We start from the raw sequence: 17,638 nt of genomic DNA, 5'->3' as shown, positions 1-17,638 counted from the left end.
ACTACTCATTTTCAAAAGGCATTATCAATAGGTCAGAGCTCAATCAAATCAGAACCATTTTTCACCAGAACACCCAAAGGCATTTTTAAAAAAATCATTTTATTATTTAATGTTTCTTGGGAAGAAATGAGCATGAAGTAGGCAGAGTCAGGGGGGAATTTAGATGTGCCATCTTCCTACCTCTCCTACATGTAGGGGCACACAGCTCAAATGGGTAATTTCCTTCAGATAAGGGCACACTGCATCCCTCACAAAAAGAAAGTAATTAGATGTGCATCCTAGGACTGTCTGAAACACAAGTCTATGCCTCACAGTGCTGTCTAGTCCTAAGTAAATTAAGGCAGATGGGCTGAAATGAAAGCTATATTCCAGGCTGGCCCCCAACGCTTCTTTTAATCTATGTGAATAAGAGGCATTAGTTGTCTCTTTCTTATTTTTCAGTGTATGGAAATGACATTGTGGGAAACAGAGGACAAATAGCTTCACCACAGTGGCCCAGAAGTTACCCTCACAATTCCAATTACCAGTGGCGGATAAGCGTTAATGCTTCACAAGTCATTCATGGCCGTATCCTGCAGATGGATATTGAAAATCATCACAGATGCCGTTATGACAAGCTAAAGGTGATTTCATTGTGAGAAGTTATTTTATTTCAATTAACTTTGATAAAAATTTTGAATAGAGAAACCTACAAGAGGAATGGGAAGAATTTCCGAGGATGTGGCTTTTTTTTTTGCTATGTTGTCTTTTCAGTAATTATTAGCTATAGGAAGGGTTACACACTCTTTGGCTCCCTAACAGATATTTCCAAGCTGTAAGTTTGAAACTTATTAAAAATAAGTCCACAATGGTACAATCCTGAATTTTCAAATCCAAGAATTTCAGGTCAGATACCGGATCGAGCTTTGCTCTGTGCTGGTTCAGTTGAGGACAACAGTGACAGTAACATCTCAGTGCCTCTAAAAATAAGGTTATTTTAAAATCCTACAGGAATAATCCTTTACTTGCACCTTCTTTGCTCTCTGGATCAATAATTTGCTGTTGGCAGTAGGAAGGTACCTCTTTCTTCCTGTTGGATTGTTTTTCCATACTCTCCTGTAATACAATCTAGCCTTTTTACCAGGCTAAAAAATACAACACACATGGTACTAAGCAAAATGAAGCAATAGAGGCAACACTTCTTTCTGAACTTAGCTAAACATAGCTACTTAGCTAAATAAGGTAAATCTCTTCTTGTCTGTTTTATTTTGGTTGGTTGGTTGGGTTTTTTTTACCCAGCTGATTTAATAATTATCCTTTTCTTTCATGTTTGGGAAAAGAAAGTTAATACTAGTTCAATATATTCAGTATATTCAATTCATTATTAATTCACTGATATCCAAATTTAATATTAGTTCAAAAAGGAAATATAACTTTTTCCTTCATCTCATGTCAGATTTTAATGGTATCTTCTTTCTTCTAACTCAGCCTGCCTTTCTTTGCCTGTCCCTCTGAAAGCAAAATGAGTCTCTTAAATCAGCTAGACGTTCAGTGGGTGTGAATCAGTCTGACCTTTAACTTGACTCAAGGATCAGATATTCAATGTAATGTTAATGTTTATTTAATATTTCCTAGCTTTCTCTACTGGACATTTTTTACTGTGAGGAAGAGGACAAGAATACAAATAGGTTTGAAAGGTGGCAAAAGAGAAGCATCTTTTAACCAGCCAAGATTTTGGCTTATAAATATATAAAATTAAAAAAATATTATTGCATATTTATTTGATAGAATTTAAAATATGTGTGTTCCTCAGGGGGGAAAAAGGGGGAAAAAAAATAAAAAACAATGCCTTTTTTTTCCTTTAGATCATGTTGGTTTTTTCCTCAGCAAGGAACAAGATTGTACTGGTGGACTTTTTTAATGTGGAAGGCCAGTCCATGTCCCCAAAGAGCAGCCCTGTGATGGGGAATGAGCTGAATTTGACCCATTCAGATCCTTCTTCTGTGAAAGCTTCACAATTAACAGTATATAATAGAAAGGGAGATTTTGTTCCATTTTTTGTAAAAGAGGTTTCTCTCTAACTGGGAATTGCTGAAAGATCCCTCACTCATTTAAAGAGGCTAATTTTCTCCATGGAAACTTGCTGAGTATGGGGCAGATGAAAATCTGCTGGTGTGAGAACGGCACCGTTTTCTTCTCTCTACAGGTTTATGATGGGCCCACCATTCATTCTCGTCCTATTGCAACATATTGTGGTGCAGACCCTGTTTCTTTTGCATCCTCTGGCAGTTCAATGACAATCCAGTTTCAGTCAGATTCATCTGTGACCGGAAAAGGCTTTCTTTTGGAGTGGTATGCAGTGGATGCTTCTGCTGTTACACGCACCATTACTAGAGGTGGGTTTTCAGTGGATTGCATGGTTAAAAGTCATATAGCCAGTGATATACTGAGCTTTAGTTAAAAACCTCCAACTTCACCACAAGAGAAAGCCCTGTCTGTTAACGGAGGGAAAGCTTTCATTGACATTTTAATTAAGCATTTTAATAGCTTTTAAAAATTAGTTCTAGAGACTCTCAGATATACTGTTTTACAGTGTTTTAAAAATAAGCATGTTGATAGAGGGTAATTTTTCTTTACAGAGGTATTTCATGAAACCTAAACATTTTATATGCTTTCATGAAAAAGTATCCGTCTTGAAATACCATTCTTAAATCACTGGCCAATGTGATATGAAACCTTTTGCTATAATGCATCTCATATCCATAAATAAAGAGAATACGCTCAGTATGATCATGTACCTCTGACAAATAGGTCCTGAAGGGAGAGGGAATATGCTTCTTGTACTATTTATTTTCTCTGAGCAAATTCAACAAGAGAAAGTTAAGACTAACTAGGACATAGTGCAATGTTTTCTTTCTAAATCTGAAGGCAGATTTCTGGGGACAGAGGGACTAAGAATCCCTGGGGCTCTGCAGGGTAGTAGCAGTATGTAATGGGTTTATGTGCTGGGGGAGCACTGAGCCACTAGATATCCCAGCAAGAACTTCATCTTCATCTAAACTTATAGTAGAGACTTAGAAGTGAAGAAAGAAAAGTACTTCAATTTGAACAGGGCCTAAATTGTTTATGTATTCTTGGTTATGCATATACCATTCCTTTCTGATGTGCAACCTGTGTTAAACTGTGGTAGATGCTTTTAGGTCTTTTGCTAGATACTCCTCATGGTAAAATAGGTCACATCATTGCTGCACCAGGTAGCACAGGAACATCCTTATAGGTCAGGATTTTCAGGTTTTGTATTCCCGGTCCAAACTGAAGCAATGCTTGAAGAAATGCATTCCTGTGACTACACACATCATCACTGTGCCCTCATTGTGCTTAATGATAGGACTGCCATTTTAAATTACACAAGGGGAGTGTTCAGTTTAAAAAGAGGATGCTTTCATTTTTGTCTTCTTGTACGTGACAGGTGCATGCGGAGGGACTGCAACAACTGAAGAAACACCTTCTTTCCTCTTCTCACCAGGCTGGCCCATGAATTACAGAAATTTTGCTGACTGTGTGTGGCTTATCAGAGCTCCTGGATCCACTGTAGAGTTCAATATCCTAACCCTAGACATAGAATCTCACAGCTCATGCAACTATGACAAACTTATTATCCAAGACGGTGAGAAGCCATTCTTGCACTACGCTGACAGCGTGCAATAGACACCCAAGGTCCTAGTACCTGGAATTCTCATGTCCATTGAGCTTAAGCAATCTAGATAGCAGTGGGAACACACTCTAAATCAGTATTCTTCCTCTATGCTGAGACATTCTGCTAGTTAAAATAAAACTACCAAAATCTAGCAAAATATTTGGTGGTCTATAAAAATATTTCTCATTCTGTAAGGGGTTAAAGATCTTGAAAAGCACCTGCCTGGAAGTGTGAGCCACAGCCACCAACAGGCAGATGTGAACTGATTTGGTTTTAACACTAATGTTTCTTCTTTTGATCTCAGGAGACACTAGTCTTTCTCCAGTGCTGGCTACTCTGTGTGGACGAGAACCTCCTGGGCCAATAAGATCAACCGGAGAGGCGATGTTCATCCACTTCATATCAGATGCAAGTGTCACTGGAGCTGGGTTTAATGCCTCTTATCACAAAAGTAAGATTTGTTTCTCTTCTCCCCCAGATAAATGTCTGCCTTGCTGCTAACAATGGGGTAAGGACAGAAAAGTGTCTGACATTTTTAACAGCTGTCTACAGTCAATCTAATTAACCACACAGGCCAGTTATTCACATCTCATGAATATGCATTAATAAATGTCTGAATCTGCAAAGGTAAAATTTGCTGTTTTCCCAGCGATATAATACAACAAAGCATGATTCAACCAGACCAGTCACTTTTCAGAAGTAAGAAAAGTGCATGCTTAAGTCTGTTACAGCTTAGCTGAAGGGTGAAAGAATGCTCAACTGAGAGAGGGAAATAAATGACTCAAAGCATAGAGACAAAACAGAGAGAGACAGATGCAGAAAGCTATGTAAGTTCCAGCAGGAATGTCAGCAATTTCCAGTGGCACTCCTCCCACATGCACCCAGGGATGATAACAGATTCCTGAATGGGCTGAGGCACCAAGGAAGGTGTTAGGACAACAATGTGCAGCCAGGGGAAGTTTTTCTGACTGGCAGCTTGAGTAGGTGACAGTGGTTTGGTCCATGGCTAGAAGCAATGTGCTCAGACAGTGTAACAATATGCTCATGCCATGGGAGGTCCTTGGCATAGCTGCCTGCTTACTCATCTGTTAAGTCTGAGAACTGAGTCTCACTGTCAAGATGTTTGGTGTGTGTCATCTTACAGTCTACTAGCTTGTATTTGGGAGATCATTCATTGTGTGCATTGCTTTATGCCCCTCAACTCTTCATACACTTGCTTCAACATTTGCTTTTACCCGTCACATATTCCTTTTAGGAGACTGGATTTTTTTCTAAATGAATGTGTGAATAGTTGACAGTAATGTTTTCTTCTTTGCTTCAACTCCTTTTTCTCAGGTTGCGGAGGCTATTTGCACACAGGCAGGGGTGTGATAACATCCCCCAACTATCCTCAAGACTATGCTCCTAATCTGAATTGTTCCTGGCATGTAGTGGTAACCTCTGGATTTATCATTGCTGTCCATTTTGAACAGCCTTTCCAGGTTAAGAGTGAGGATACTTCCTGCAGCCTTGGAGATTACGTAGAGGTGAGGTTATTGGCTAGGTCACCAAATCCTCAAAGCTATTAAAGCTACTGAATCTTGTAGATTTCAGTGTCAGAAAGGCAGCCCAGGTGGTCAGGGGGTGGAAATACCAAAGAGAAATACCACAGAGATTATCTCTCTCTCTCTCTTATTTATTGCTGTGCATTAATTAATCACTAGGTTTTTGTTTTCCCACACGGCTGGAAGCCTTGAGATGGTGCTCAAAGTTTACATTCCTGAGCTGTTTGCTTGAGTGACGTTAGCAATTTCTCTTCTAGCTGAAGAATGGGCTAGATAATGCTGCCCCACCTTTGGTGCCTGGAAGAGGGAATGGACGGTTCTGTGGAAGCAGCTCCATCTCTACCATGTACACCACAGACAATCAGCTGTTTGTCCACTTCATTTCTGACAGCAGGAATGAGGGTCAAGGATTCAAACTGAAGTACGAGGCTAAGAGTCTAGGTAAGTCTAGGAAATAAATGTAAGTAAGTTCTGCAACTCAATAGATATAACTTGGAGTTTGTCCTCTTAAAGGAGGTTGTTGTTCTAAGTCCCAACCCTGGTAAAATCAGATGTCTGCAGACATGTCCTGTTTCCTTCTTTAGTGCATGACTTCTGATCCTACTCTCAAATTTCTCCTTTTTAAAGAGAGCCAGCTCCAGGTCATGGGAAAAAGCCCCAAAACAAAGCAAAGCAAAAAAACCCCAAACTTATGGTGGACCTTTTGGCGGGGAAGTAGCATCTATAGTTAGGAAGAGATGTTCATAATTCGTACAGGAAAGGAAAAAAAAACCCGGAAACAAGAACATTATTTTGAACATATAGTATCCAGTGCAAGTGATAAATTATGTCAGGAATGATTTAGGCTTGTGTGTTGAGAAAGGTGATAACATTTCTCACAAGTTTTTCTCTCAGCTGAGAAAATAACATTCCCTGCCAGAGCTAACATTTTTTGAAAGAATGAAGAAAATGGAGACTCAGGTTCCAGGGGTAAATCAGGGACTTGGCATTTGCAGTTATTCCACTGTATTCATGACAAACGCCACTTAGGACACCAGGAGGCCTCCTATTAAAGTGTAACTAAACACAACTACAACAACCTGTCAATCTACTCAAATTTGTAAGTGCTGGTTTTCTGCCTATTTTTCCCTGCTGCCACAAAGAATCATTCTTAGCATTACCATAGGGGATTCATGAAGGGAATGGGTGAAACTGTACAATAGTATTTCTACCACTTCAATTTAGGACACTTGGCTAAAACCCTGTGTTTACCAGTATTGCTAGAACATAGTGGGGGGGTTTGACAGAAAGGTTCTGGTCAAAATAAAGATATTTTTGTAGGAAAAAGGACCTGAACAAATCCTTATGTTTGCTCTGATTGGCATTCCTCACACATATTCATTATTGTCTCAAACAGACATTTCAATTTTGGGGAAGCAGAAGTAGGGAATAATTCACAGAAGCATTGATGGGTCTGACTTGTAGGCTTTCTAGCTCTTGGGAATTGGGGTAGGAACAAGGCAAGAAATATGTTTCCTGCTTGGTTTAGAAGCAATCCAAGGAAGAACTAATAGCAGTTTTATTCAGGGCCCTGAACATTTGGAAATGAGGAGGGCTAGGTAAGCAGGAGCACAGGAACATAGGATTCTACTGCATTAAAATGTTGTCCCACAATAAACAGTAAAATGAATTTGGTTTTGATGTAACTATACGACACCGAAAGGAAACTATGTTGGAATATAGTGATGACTCAAATCTTTGATGCCTCACCCATTTCCTTAACATGTTGTTGTGTTTTATTGGCGATCTTTTCTTTCCCAGCTTGTGGAGGGAATATTTATATCAATGATTTCAACCCCAGTGGATATACATCTTCCCCCAACTATCCGAACAATTATCCCCAGCATGCTGACTGTGTCTGGACCATAACTGCTCCTAACGGACATGCAGTAGAGCTGCAATTTGAAGATCAGTTTTACATTGAACCTTCACCAAAGTATATATCCACATTATTTTGCCTGTGTTTCTTCAGAGACTCCATTCTGATTCTTCTTTCCCTGTTACTTTCTGTAATTCCTCCCAGGGTGCATTTCCAGATTTACAATCAAAAGCGATTAGGAAATTTTCACGAGAGATCACTGAAGCTATCAAGTCACTGGTATACATTCCTAGGACTTTGCAGTGCATGATAGAGATGAATGTAACAGACAGAGAGGAAGCATTTATGGTAGAAAGGTGCCTTCTGTAAAATCTATGCCCTCTAGTGCTTTCATATTCAGATTTTCAGTCACAATGGTTTTAAGTCCAATGGATTACCACCAGAACAATTTGTATTCTTCATCCATTGCCTGTCTGCTGATTTGCAATGGGTCTACATGTTTTGCACCCCCTGCCTGAAGCACAAAACAAGGCCTAGTTTCCAGCTGTAACTTCATTGATTTGGGGCTGGACCACTATACGCCTGTGAGACCATGTGCAGAAAAAATGATGCAGGATGGAGAATCCCGAAGGTGTCCTTTCTCTCTGGCTTCCCAGGATGCTGCACCATTCTGAAGGCAAAGCTGTTAGTTAAGATATTTTGGGTCTTTCTAAGCCCACCTAAGTAAGCCCCCAGATTGAATTTTATTCCCTTCATCTGTTTTGTATCTGTTCCTTAGTTCAACAATCATCAATGAGACTTAATAGGGAATATCTGCTGAACCTGAATGCTGCTAAAAAATACATATTAAAGATGGTCACAACTACTTTATCAGTGCTGTTCATATCCTTCCCTAGGACTTGCTTCTGTCAGATCTGATCTGATCATAGGCTGGGCTTGGGATGAATCTTTCTCAATATTTCTAGCACTTCTTTTGATTCAAATATTACATAACTATCATTGAATATTAACCTGTTGATTCTGTCCTGGTCATAGTGCATGGAAATTGATCTAATTCACTACAGCTTCATGGCTTTGTGCACGTACTGAAATGATTTCAAACCATTATTGCTATACATTGAACAGAAAATTCTCTCCTCTTCTAGCTGCACTTCCAGTTACCTGGAGCTACGCAACGGTGCCGACTCCACTGCCCCCATCATTGCCAAGCTGTGTGGAGGTTCGATGCCAGGCTTGCAGAGATCCTCAGGAGCTGTCATGTACCTGAAGTTCAAGTCTGACAGCAGTGCCACGCATGTGGGATTCAATGCTAAATACTCCATTGGTAATGCTTGGATTTATCAATTTCTCTGATTTTAGAGAAGATTTTGGTCTCAAGTGTCAGGCTTTTGTAATAGAGCTTAAATCATGCCTATGAGGTGGACTGACAGATATGTGCCTCTTTCAATTAGTGTTAGAGTTAAGGCATCAGAATCATCATATGGGTTAACATCAGCATGTTCTGCACCTAGGAAGAGGTGAAAATTATGGAAACAGGAATAAGAAAGTGCTTATAGATCTGCAGCAGTGGAAACAAAGACTGGATAACCTCTTGTCAAAGACAATTATCAAAGGGGCAGTAGAAAAAAAAGGTCGATGTGGATAAAGTCATGTAACATGATTTGATTTTCAGCATGCAAAATTAGTGTCACTTTCATGAGCAGAATCCTGAAGGGGAATGCAAAGACCAGCTCAGAGTTGGCAGAAGAAGAACAAATTAGGAGCTTCTCTCTGTAAATGTAAATCAATCTATAATAACAATGCTGCTAGATGAATAGGGGCAGCACAACAATGGACTGAATAAGAAACGAACAGTAAGAACCATTATTTGTCAGCTGGGAAAAGAAATAATTTAAAATTATTTGCCCTCAAGCTGCAAAAACAGGATTAGAAAGCACTAGCAAAGTTTTAACATTAAATAAAAAATAGTCTTTGATCAAATTCAGAAACATGCTACTTTTTTGGGTTTGATAATGTTAATAATCTTCAAAGAATAGCAGCTACTATGTTAGTGTCACTCATACAGGAAAGTCTAGGACTGTTAATTTCTCAAAGGCAAAGTAGTGGACTATATTGCTTTATACAGAATTTTGTTGATTGTGTTAGATTTCAAACACCTAATCCAATACAGTGTGCTATTATATTTCTGAATGTGAAAACTGAAGCAACTTGCAAGAAAATAGTTAGTAGATGAAGCCATAATTTATATTTATCCATAACAGATTTACAGTATCTCAGCTGTATGCCAGTCATCCTGGAACAAAGCACTAATCACTCTGAAGAGCAGACAGTATCAACAGAACTGTTATTTCCACAAAAAGATTGTAACTGGCAGACACACAGAATATACTGTAAAATCCAATAAATTCCACCTGGGAATATTATTTGCTGTAAGCCTTAGTATTATGAATTTCTGTTTGCAGGTACCACTGAGAAATGAGTTTTCAGAGAGAGAAAATTAAAAATAAATAGCTGTTTCACGAATTGTGCAGTGATTCCTTACCAAGGCATCATAAGGAGTGGAATGTGAACAGGAAGGGACTGCAGGAAAGAGAAGAGGAGTCTGAACCATAGCTGTAGGCCCAAACCAGCAGTCAACTTTTGTCAGTCATAAAAAATCTAGATCCACATTTAGCAAACTAAATTTCTTTATAATTATCTGATACAGCTTTCCAAGATTTTCTGGTAAATATAGACATGGGTAGACATTAGAGATAGACCTTGAAATCTGTGAGTTTATTCAAAATAATAAGAGATATGACAGGGAGGAATGGACGCTTGCAATGGAAGCAGGTGTGCAAAAAAAGCCAAAACAAACTAGGACTGGTTGAATTAGAAGGAGAATGTGGAAGATTTTTAACTGGAAGGCAATTCCTATTTTATTACCACAGCTAGAGAACAAGTCAGATGTGCCTTAGCTTTAAGTCTTGTTTAGGGGAAAGGTCATCTTTCTGAGGTCCTTCAGTCAACCAAGCAATGTTCTTCCTTTTGCAGCTCCCTGTGGCGGGACAGTGATAGGACAAACTGGCATCATTGAAAGCATGGGGTATCCTGAGCTTCGTTATCAAGACAACCTGCAGTGTGAATGGTTCCTGCAGGGTCCCAGGGGCCACTATCTTACCATCAGACTAGAAGGCCTAGATATTCAAAACTCCTCCGAGTGCACAAATGACTTTGTGGAGATCCGAGAATACAACACTTCTGGTCTGAGAATTATTTCAGTGTTTGTCTTCCCTTCCCTAGTACTACTACGCAACCTCACCAAAGGTTCCTGAAAGCATTTCCCTTTGGGAACAAAGTGAGCCTTTTCAATGTATAGTATTTGCTTCTGTCTGCCTTGCAGCAGCAAAGTAAGGCGAACAAACCCCTTATATTTCCCAGCAATAACTTGATTTTACTAGTTTACTCCTGCCTGTCAGGTTAAATTGGAAAGTGATCCTTCAATATAAATATAAATAATATATTGATATATTTGTCTTTTGGTATTTGATTTTTGCAGGAAATTTGTTGGGCAGGTACTGTGGTAATACTCTCCCTGATGCTGTGGACACCTCTGACAGTTTTGCTTATGTCAAGTTTGTCACTGATGGATCAGTCAATGCCCGAGGATTCAGACTGCGCTTTGATTCCAGTACTGAAGGTTGGATTTCTAAGGTTGCAAGTTACTTTTGGGGAAGCAACATATACCACAGACCATAATTGCACTAGTACAGCATATATTGTAGATCACTTATTCTTGGAGTGATGTGTATTTGCTCTTAAATTTAAACTCTGGGGGAAGTATGAATAAAGCTCTATGATCACTACTTAGCCGAGCTGAAACTTTCAGAGGCAAGCAGTCTCCTGCTATAATGGATGTTGCCATCAGTGATAGGTCTTACACAATGAAGCATACTGTTCCACACCTTTTCTCTCCAGCAATCAGACCAGGGATGTCCTAACATATTCTCCCCACATCCCTCTTGATGAGGAGGAAGGTAAAGAAATGCTGTGATTTTCCTTTATGTTATTCCCTCTAAGGTGAGTGGTATTCTTAAATCTCCCTAAAACAAATAGGTTTTGACCAATAGGTTTTAAGCAGAACGACAGAACTGCAGAGCCATTGAGGTTAGAAGAGACCTCTGGAGATGAGCTAGCCCACATCCCCTGCTCAGGTAGGGTCAAGTAGAGGAAGTTGCCCAGGACTGTGGCCAGTCGGGTTTTGAATGTCTCCAGGGACAGACTCCAAAACCTCTCTGGACAACCTATTCCAGTGTTCAACAACCCTAACAGTAAAAAGTGTTTATAGAACAGTTTTCATATGTTCAGATGGAATTTCATGTGTTTCAATTTGTGCCCATTGTCTCTTGTCCTGAGCACAATGACTTCAAAGAGCTGCTCTGATCAGGACTAAGGACATAGACCTATTCCTGCTTCACACTTCTCCTTCACATTCTTTAGTGCCCGTACAATGCTTGACCTGCCAAAATATGGCTACTTTTTAAGAAATTCTTTGCAGTAGTGATCTTGAAAAATCTCCTGCCAACCCTTCTTAACTCTTTCCAGCTCATTTAAAAGCTCAGCTGGAAGCTTCCTTACTTGTTGTGTTTGCTTCTGCAATAAATAACAGAGGGGGAAACAAACTCCAAAAGAATGTTATTCCATTCCCAGGACCCTGTTATGCAACCATAGAAGAGAAACTCTATTAGCAAAAATTTAATGCAGGTGGATACACAGATTAGACTGTTCTGCAGGAGCCTGTGTGGGTGAGGAAAGGGACTAACTCTCCCACTGCACTCCATTAAACTATATCTCTGTATTTTAAATGGAAACCAAGTGTAAGCTGGTAAATTTATTCCATTAGTCTCAGAAAAAAAATGCACTCTATACCCAAGACCTTTAGTGTTCTTTCCTCAGAGCACAGTTTGATATTCATAACAAAGATAGGAAAACCACAAAATAACTGTACTGAAAAAGTGTTGCTTAAAATCCCTGAACGCTTTTTCTCTCCCTCTTAACCAGCAGAGGAAAAAGACATCCTTCATCATTACCCACTCTAAGACCCTGCTCGTTCTGTGTAGCTCTGCTCAGTCATCTGAAAGGCAGAAATGCCTCAATCCTGCCACAGTGAAAGGATTGTATCACTTGACATCAAAGCCTGTGGCTCACTCAGGCTTCTGAAGCCTGGCATAAGCCCTTCAGAGAAGGCAATATTAATAACTAGACTAAAAGGAGCTGCCATGGTCAATTAATGTTCTAGTACATTTATGGCTGAGTGATAAAGACTGTCAGGAACTTAGCTGTTTAGACAAACATATGGACAGGATAAGCATATCAAATCAAGCACTCAGGATCTCTTTTTCTTGCATTATTAATGGTTTTTTTGCTATAACTCCATAAGCAATGCTTTACTCTAAGAAGTGTTCAAATATTTGGGTATTTCAGAATGTGGTGGGGATTTTTCTGCCCCTGTTGGAACATTTACTTCACCCAACTATCCCAACCTATACCCACATAATCGAGTGTGTGAATGGAGGATCACAGTGGAAGAAGGCCGACGTGTGACTCTAACCTTTAATGATATGAAAACGGAAGAACACTGGAGGTGCTCATCAGATTATGTGGCTGTGAGTATTGGGCGTGAAGGCGCGCCCAATCCTAATCCCTTTATGGAGCATTAATGGACATAATAGAGCTGAAATGTCATTTATAGGTCTACATCTGGTTTTAAGACAAATAATTTAATCCAGGGAAAACAGGTAAATGAGAGAAAGTTAGCTCTGTAGGGTGTCTAAACTCATCTGCTTGTTTTAGAGTAGAGAAATTTTGAAATTATGGTCCGGGCAGAGGGGAGGACTTGAAGAAATCATTGGAATTGGCTCTTTATCAATTATGGAAAAAAACTCTGGGATTTTTGAAAGCTTTCATTGTTTCTTCTCTGTGGACACAAAGTCCATCAGTCAGTTCCAGGTCTTTTTTGACTTTGGAGGTTGTTACTGCTGTTGTTACTTACTGTTGTCAATTAAAAAAAAAATAAAAAGAAAGAGAAAAAGCCAGAGATTGCAACAGATGGCTACTATTGTGTCGGACCTTGCGTATTCTGAAAGAAAGATAGGGAAAACCCAGAAAATTCTACCTCTTTATCACCCTCCATCTCCAAAAAGATAGATTTTGATTATTTTATCATGGTTATTTTAGATTATTGGTTATTTAGTGCAAAAAAAAATCAAACCTGGCACACAGAAAAGGACCTGGTCAGGTGTACAAATGCCTCAAAAATATAATTCCTCTATGAAATTGCAGGAATGGGACATCTAGTTTAGTTTCACATTTGTTCAGATTAGCAGTGCAAACATAGGAATTAGCTTTACTATGATCAGAAGCTAGCCCATGCACAAGTGTGAGGGGTGAAGTAGCTCTCCCTTGTCATTTGTAGATGATCTTGCCCTTATTTTCCTTCACAGATGCTTTAGACAGACCATGGGGAGCTGGCTTTTTATCGATTAATGAAGTAATGATCTCTTAAAGGAAGATCTGTCCTGCCAGCTTTTGTGCCTTCAGCACTCTAACATATTCCAAATCTCAGTGGGAAACATCATTTCCGCCTCACTTGCACTGCTGAGATAGTAGTAGAAAGAAGGAAATTAACTCCTAGGCTAAAGGCTGTATGAAAGAAACTGAGCAAAATACATCTGGATCATCAAAAAGTGAAATGTTTGAATTAATAAAAAATGCCCACCAGCACTGAATATGTTGGAAGAGATTTTTAATAAAGCTCATGTTGGCTTTAACAAGACTACAAAGACCATCATTTGAAATGGAATGAATATGATCAATAGCTGGTATTATTAAGTGATTGAAGATATAAATATTGAGCTAAAATACAGTATTTTTCCCAAACTGTTTCAATTTCTGTTTTAAGAAAAAAAGAGAGAGAGAGGGAATATGTTTATGTTTTGCCAAAATAAGCAAGGTATTTTTTATATTTTACTTCAGAGCCTCATCCACTCAAGGCAATGGAAGTTTGTTCCAAGGTTTTGAGTAGATTTGGGAACTAACCTGCTCCCAATGGAGCAGGGGACATCAATGAACCTTGTATTAAAGATGTGAAGCACTGTTAAATGATACAGGAGATGCTCCTAAGACTGTATTTTGATCTCATAAGAGTTTATTTTGACCCAACAGGTTTACAATGGCCTCAGACAGAACTCTCCCCAGCTGGCCAAGCTGTGTGGTGAGGTAAATCCAGGCACTGAGGTGAAATCCTCTGGAAACACAATGAAAGTCATTTTGGTGACAGATATGTCCCGTGCAACCAGAGGTTTCAGTGTCTCATACACATCTAGTGAAGATGCAGGTAGTGTGTGTTTTTGAATTAAGTGATTGATATTTGGTGAGTCATTTCATAGCTAAAGTACTGGCACATGTCAAAAAAGTGACCTAAACAGAACACAAATCTCTGATACCTTTTTTTCTCTCTTACGTCTCTGGATGGGAGTAGATATATATCTGTAATTAGTTGAAAGGACTTGAAAAAATGGGGAATCTCTGGGAGTTATGGACTTCATGTGCCTGTTATGTCAAACTTCAAATGGAAAGAACAATCTCTGTTATGGATCACAGTCCTTATTCTCACTACTGATTTATGGTTTTGTACTTAGTCTTGAGTAAGAGATGGTCTGAAGTAGTCTTATTCCATGAAAAGATCCAAAAAACATAGTGCCATAGACAGCTTGAATAATTCAAGTGCTTCTTTATTACTCAGGGGGGTAATTAATTTATTGTAACTTGTGAAAGAGTGCAGCTAACCTACTTTTGCAAGCTCAGCCTCCAGAGAGGAGGCAGCTGGCAGAACCTTACTACTACAGCCCTGAGTCTTTCGAACTTGATTTTCCAACTCCCCCCCTCAAGCATCCTACTTGATGCACTAGCATGAGTGTACTGCTCTTGAGGGTATGTTCCAGAAAAATCTTCTCTTGAGTCTAGAATTAGGTAATGGGTAGGGCTGAGCAATACTGACCTGGAGCTGCAGTGGGATTTTATCAAAATGTTAAATAATGCTTGTTGTATTGATGGTGCTGCTGAAATATTTTATTTGATGCCATGAATAATTGTTGTTTCTTTGCTTTACACATGTGTTTTTAAAGACTTGCCAATAGATTCTGGGATACTAGGCAAGAATTCTCTTTTACACAGCAGTAAATTATAAAAAAGGAAGAAGATGGAAAAAGTTTTGATCTAATCAGTACATAGACTTGCTGACATGCGCATATCAGGATAAACAGGGGCAAGATTTCTCTTCATACAAGAATTATTACTATTTTTAAATAAATTATATTTTGTTTCTGCAGTTTGTGGTGGAACCCTGATGGGATATGCAGGTGGGAATTTCTCTTCTCCTGGTTATGATGGTGTCAAAAATTACACAAGTAACCTGAACTGTGAATGGACCATTGAAAACCCCTCCCACTATAATTCATCCATATATATCTCTTTCGAGGATTTCCACTTGGAACATCACCAGGACTGCCAGTATGACTACCTAGAGTTACAAATAGGTTTGTATGTTCAGCAGGAGAATGGAATAAGCCTGTCAAGATTCCAGTTGTGCAACAGTGTTTGTGCCAAATCTTGTTCATATATATTTGCAGAGAGTGATTGTTGTAGGATCTGCACATTTGAGAGTGTTCACATGCATGCCTTCCATGTTGCCTCCTGGACCAGGAGTGGGATTTCACTGCCAGAGCAATGGATGCATGGATTTGGTCATCCTTTCTTTCAGGGGAGAAAATGGAAAACTGGATACGTATTTTGAGGGGATAAAGTGTTCTGGTGCCTGCAACACACACCTTACTCTCTCTTTACAAGGGACAATACAAATTTCACTTAATCTCCCTTGAAAGATGGCAGTCAGGAGAAGTTGAAGTCATCAATACAATTTATTTGGTCCACAGCCCATTCTCTCCCTGCTCCTGAAATATCTCCAGGGACAGCAGGAGTGGAGTAAAGAATGCATTAATTATTCATAGCCTCTGGGCTGCATACCCACTTCAAACCCCGCTTTTGTACTCTATAAGATGATTCTCCAAAAACAAATCCATATTTCCTGTGAGACTGCATCACAATATACAGACTGAAGCATTTAAAAGGAAAAAAATCACAGGATTAATGCACCAGTAATATCTCTGCATTTTTGAGCAACTTTAGCTATCCGTAAGAACAAGCAACTGGAAATGTCATGTGGAAGTCGCTCAGCTAATGCCAAGCGTAGTATGAAAGCTCCAGCTGTCTTCTTCACTGAGAGGCTGTATCTGTGAGTCCCAGCGCGAGCAGGTTCTAATTTACCAGGAAGTTGTTTCTGAAAGATGTGGTGGGGTTGAGAGCAGGAATCTGTTACATCCTTATTTGCATTCATTTGAAAGAGAGCTCTTGATTGTATAGCATCCGTTTGTCCTGTGTAGAGCCAAAGCATGCATAGCTGCATAGCCTAACAATTCCCTCCCACGTATGCATCGGAGCTAGGAAATAATAGAAAGAAAACTCAGAGAAAGAAATAATAAAATATATCTGGTCTGTTACTCATCAGTTCCCACTACTCTAACTTTATTGTGAACCTCAGGCCTCCAGGTAATACAATCAAAGGAAAGAGAAAAAACGTAGTCTTATTTTGCTCTACACAGTTTTTTCATCTAAATAGTAATGTTCATTTTGGCCATACTAATGGATCTTCTGTTTCACAACCACTGTCATATCAAAGGCAGAATGCCCTAATTCAGCTGTGTATGCTGACAAGTAACATTTAACAAGCACCGAGATGTAAATAGTGCAGAATATCATTAAACTCAGGCACGTGTTATTTAAGACTCTCAACAGAGCAGATGTGAATTTGGGGGAAGGTCCAATTCACAGTAAGTTACCGGAGAGACCCCAAATGAAGCTGAGATGTGTAAAATTCTTTTGAGCTACCCATACAACACACTTAATGGTACTGAATGGAAAAAAAAAGCGCAGAACTGACTTTGTGTATTCACTGAGAAATATTTAATCTAAATAGATAAAATAAATATTTCGTATTTCTTAGGGCAAGGGTTTATATTAAGTTATTAAATTATCAGGCACGTGCATGTAGTCTGTACATGGTAAAAAAGCTGAGCATATCGCTACAGTGAAATATAGTCCTAACTTCTGGCTTTTGCGGAAGACACTTGCTTTTGTCTTTCAGACCATTCCCTTCAGTTTGAACCAAATCTTACAGCACAATCTTTCTTTTACATTTTCTGTTTATCAACAGTATAGATCTCTGGCCAGCTGACCATTCATGAAAGCAGTGACTGGTGTCACTTTTCCCACTGTAGAGACTGAGTAACCTGGGTCACATCTGTCACATAGTCAATCACCTTGTAAGAAGTGCAAAAAAGAAAAAGTACACTTCACATTTTAATGCTCAAAGTAGTTATTACTATTTTTTCCCAAACTATAATTTATCATGAACGTCTTCTGCTTGTACAGCTCAGTATCGTTTTTAGTGCATGTTAACAAGAC

General features: G+C 39.1%; 1 protein-coding gene across 1 annotated transcript in view; it reads left to right on the top strand.

Moving 5' to 3' along the window:
- CUBN (cubilin) overlaps positions 1-17,638 on the top strand; it is a 149,051-nt gene that overhangs the window by 91,725 nt on the left and 39,688 nt on the right. The window contains exons 38-50 of the mRNA XM_075143880.1: positions 442-623; positions 2,186-2,375; positions 3,449-3,646; positions 3,981-4,127; positions 5,012-5,202; positions 5,478-5,661; positions 7,021-7,195; positions 8,224-8,402; positions 10,112-10,321; positions 10,617-10,757; positions 12,542-12,723; positions 14,282-14,453; positions 15,448-15,654. Of these exons, the coding sequence (XP_074999981.1) occupies positions 442-623; positions 2,186-2,375; positions 3,449-3,646; positions 3,981-4,127; positions 5,012-5,202; positions 5,478-5,661; positions 7,021-7,195; positions 8,224-8,402; positions 10,112-10,321; positions 10,617-10,757; positions 12,542-12,723; positions 14,282-14,453; positions 15,448-15,654 (2,358 nt within the window). The remainder of the gene's footprint in view (positions 1-441; positions 624-2,185; positions 2,376-3,448; positions 3,647-3,980; positions 4,128-5,011; positions 5,203-5,477; positions 5,662-7,020; positions 7,196-8,223; positions 8,403-10,111; positions 10,322-10,616; positions 10,758-12,541; positions 12,724-14,281; positions 14,454-15,447; positions 15,655-17,638) is intronic.

The sequence above is a fragment of the Calonectris borealis genome, chromosome 2, assembly GCF_964195595.1.
Source record: "Calonectris borealis chromosome 2, bCalBor7.hap1.2, whole genome shotgun sequence".
NCBI classification, from domain to species: domain Eukaryota; kingdom Metazoa; phylum Chordata; class Aves; order Procellariiformes; family Procellariidae; genus Calonectris; species Calonectris borealis.
This window is presented reverse-complemented; position numbering and strand designations above follow the sequence as displayed.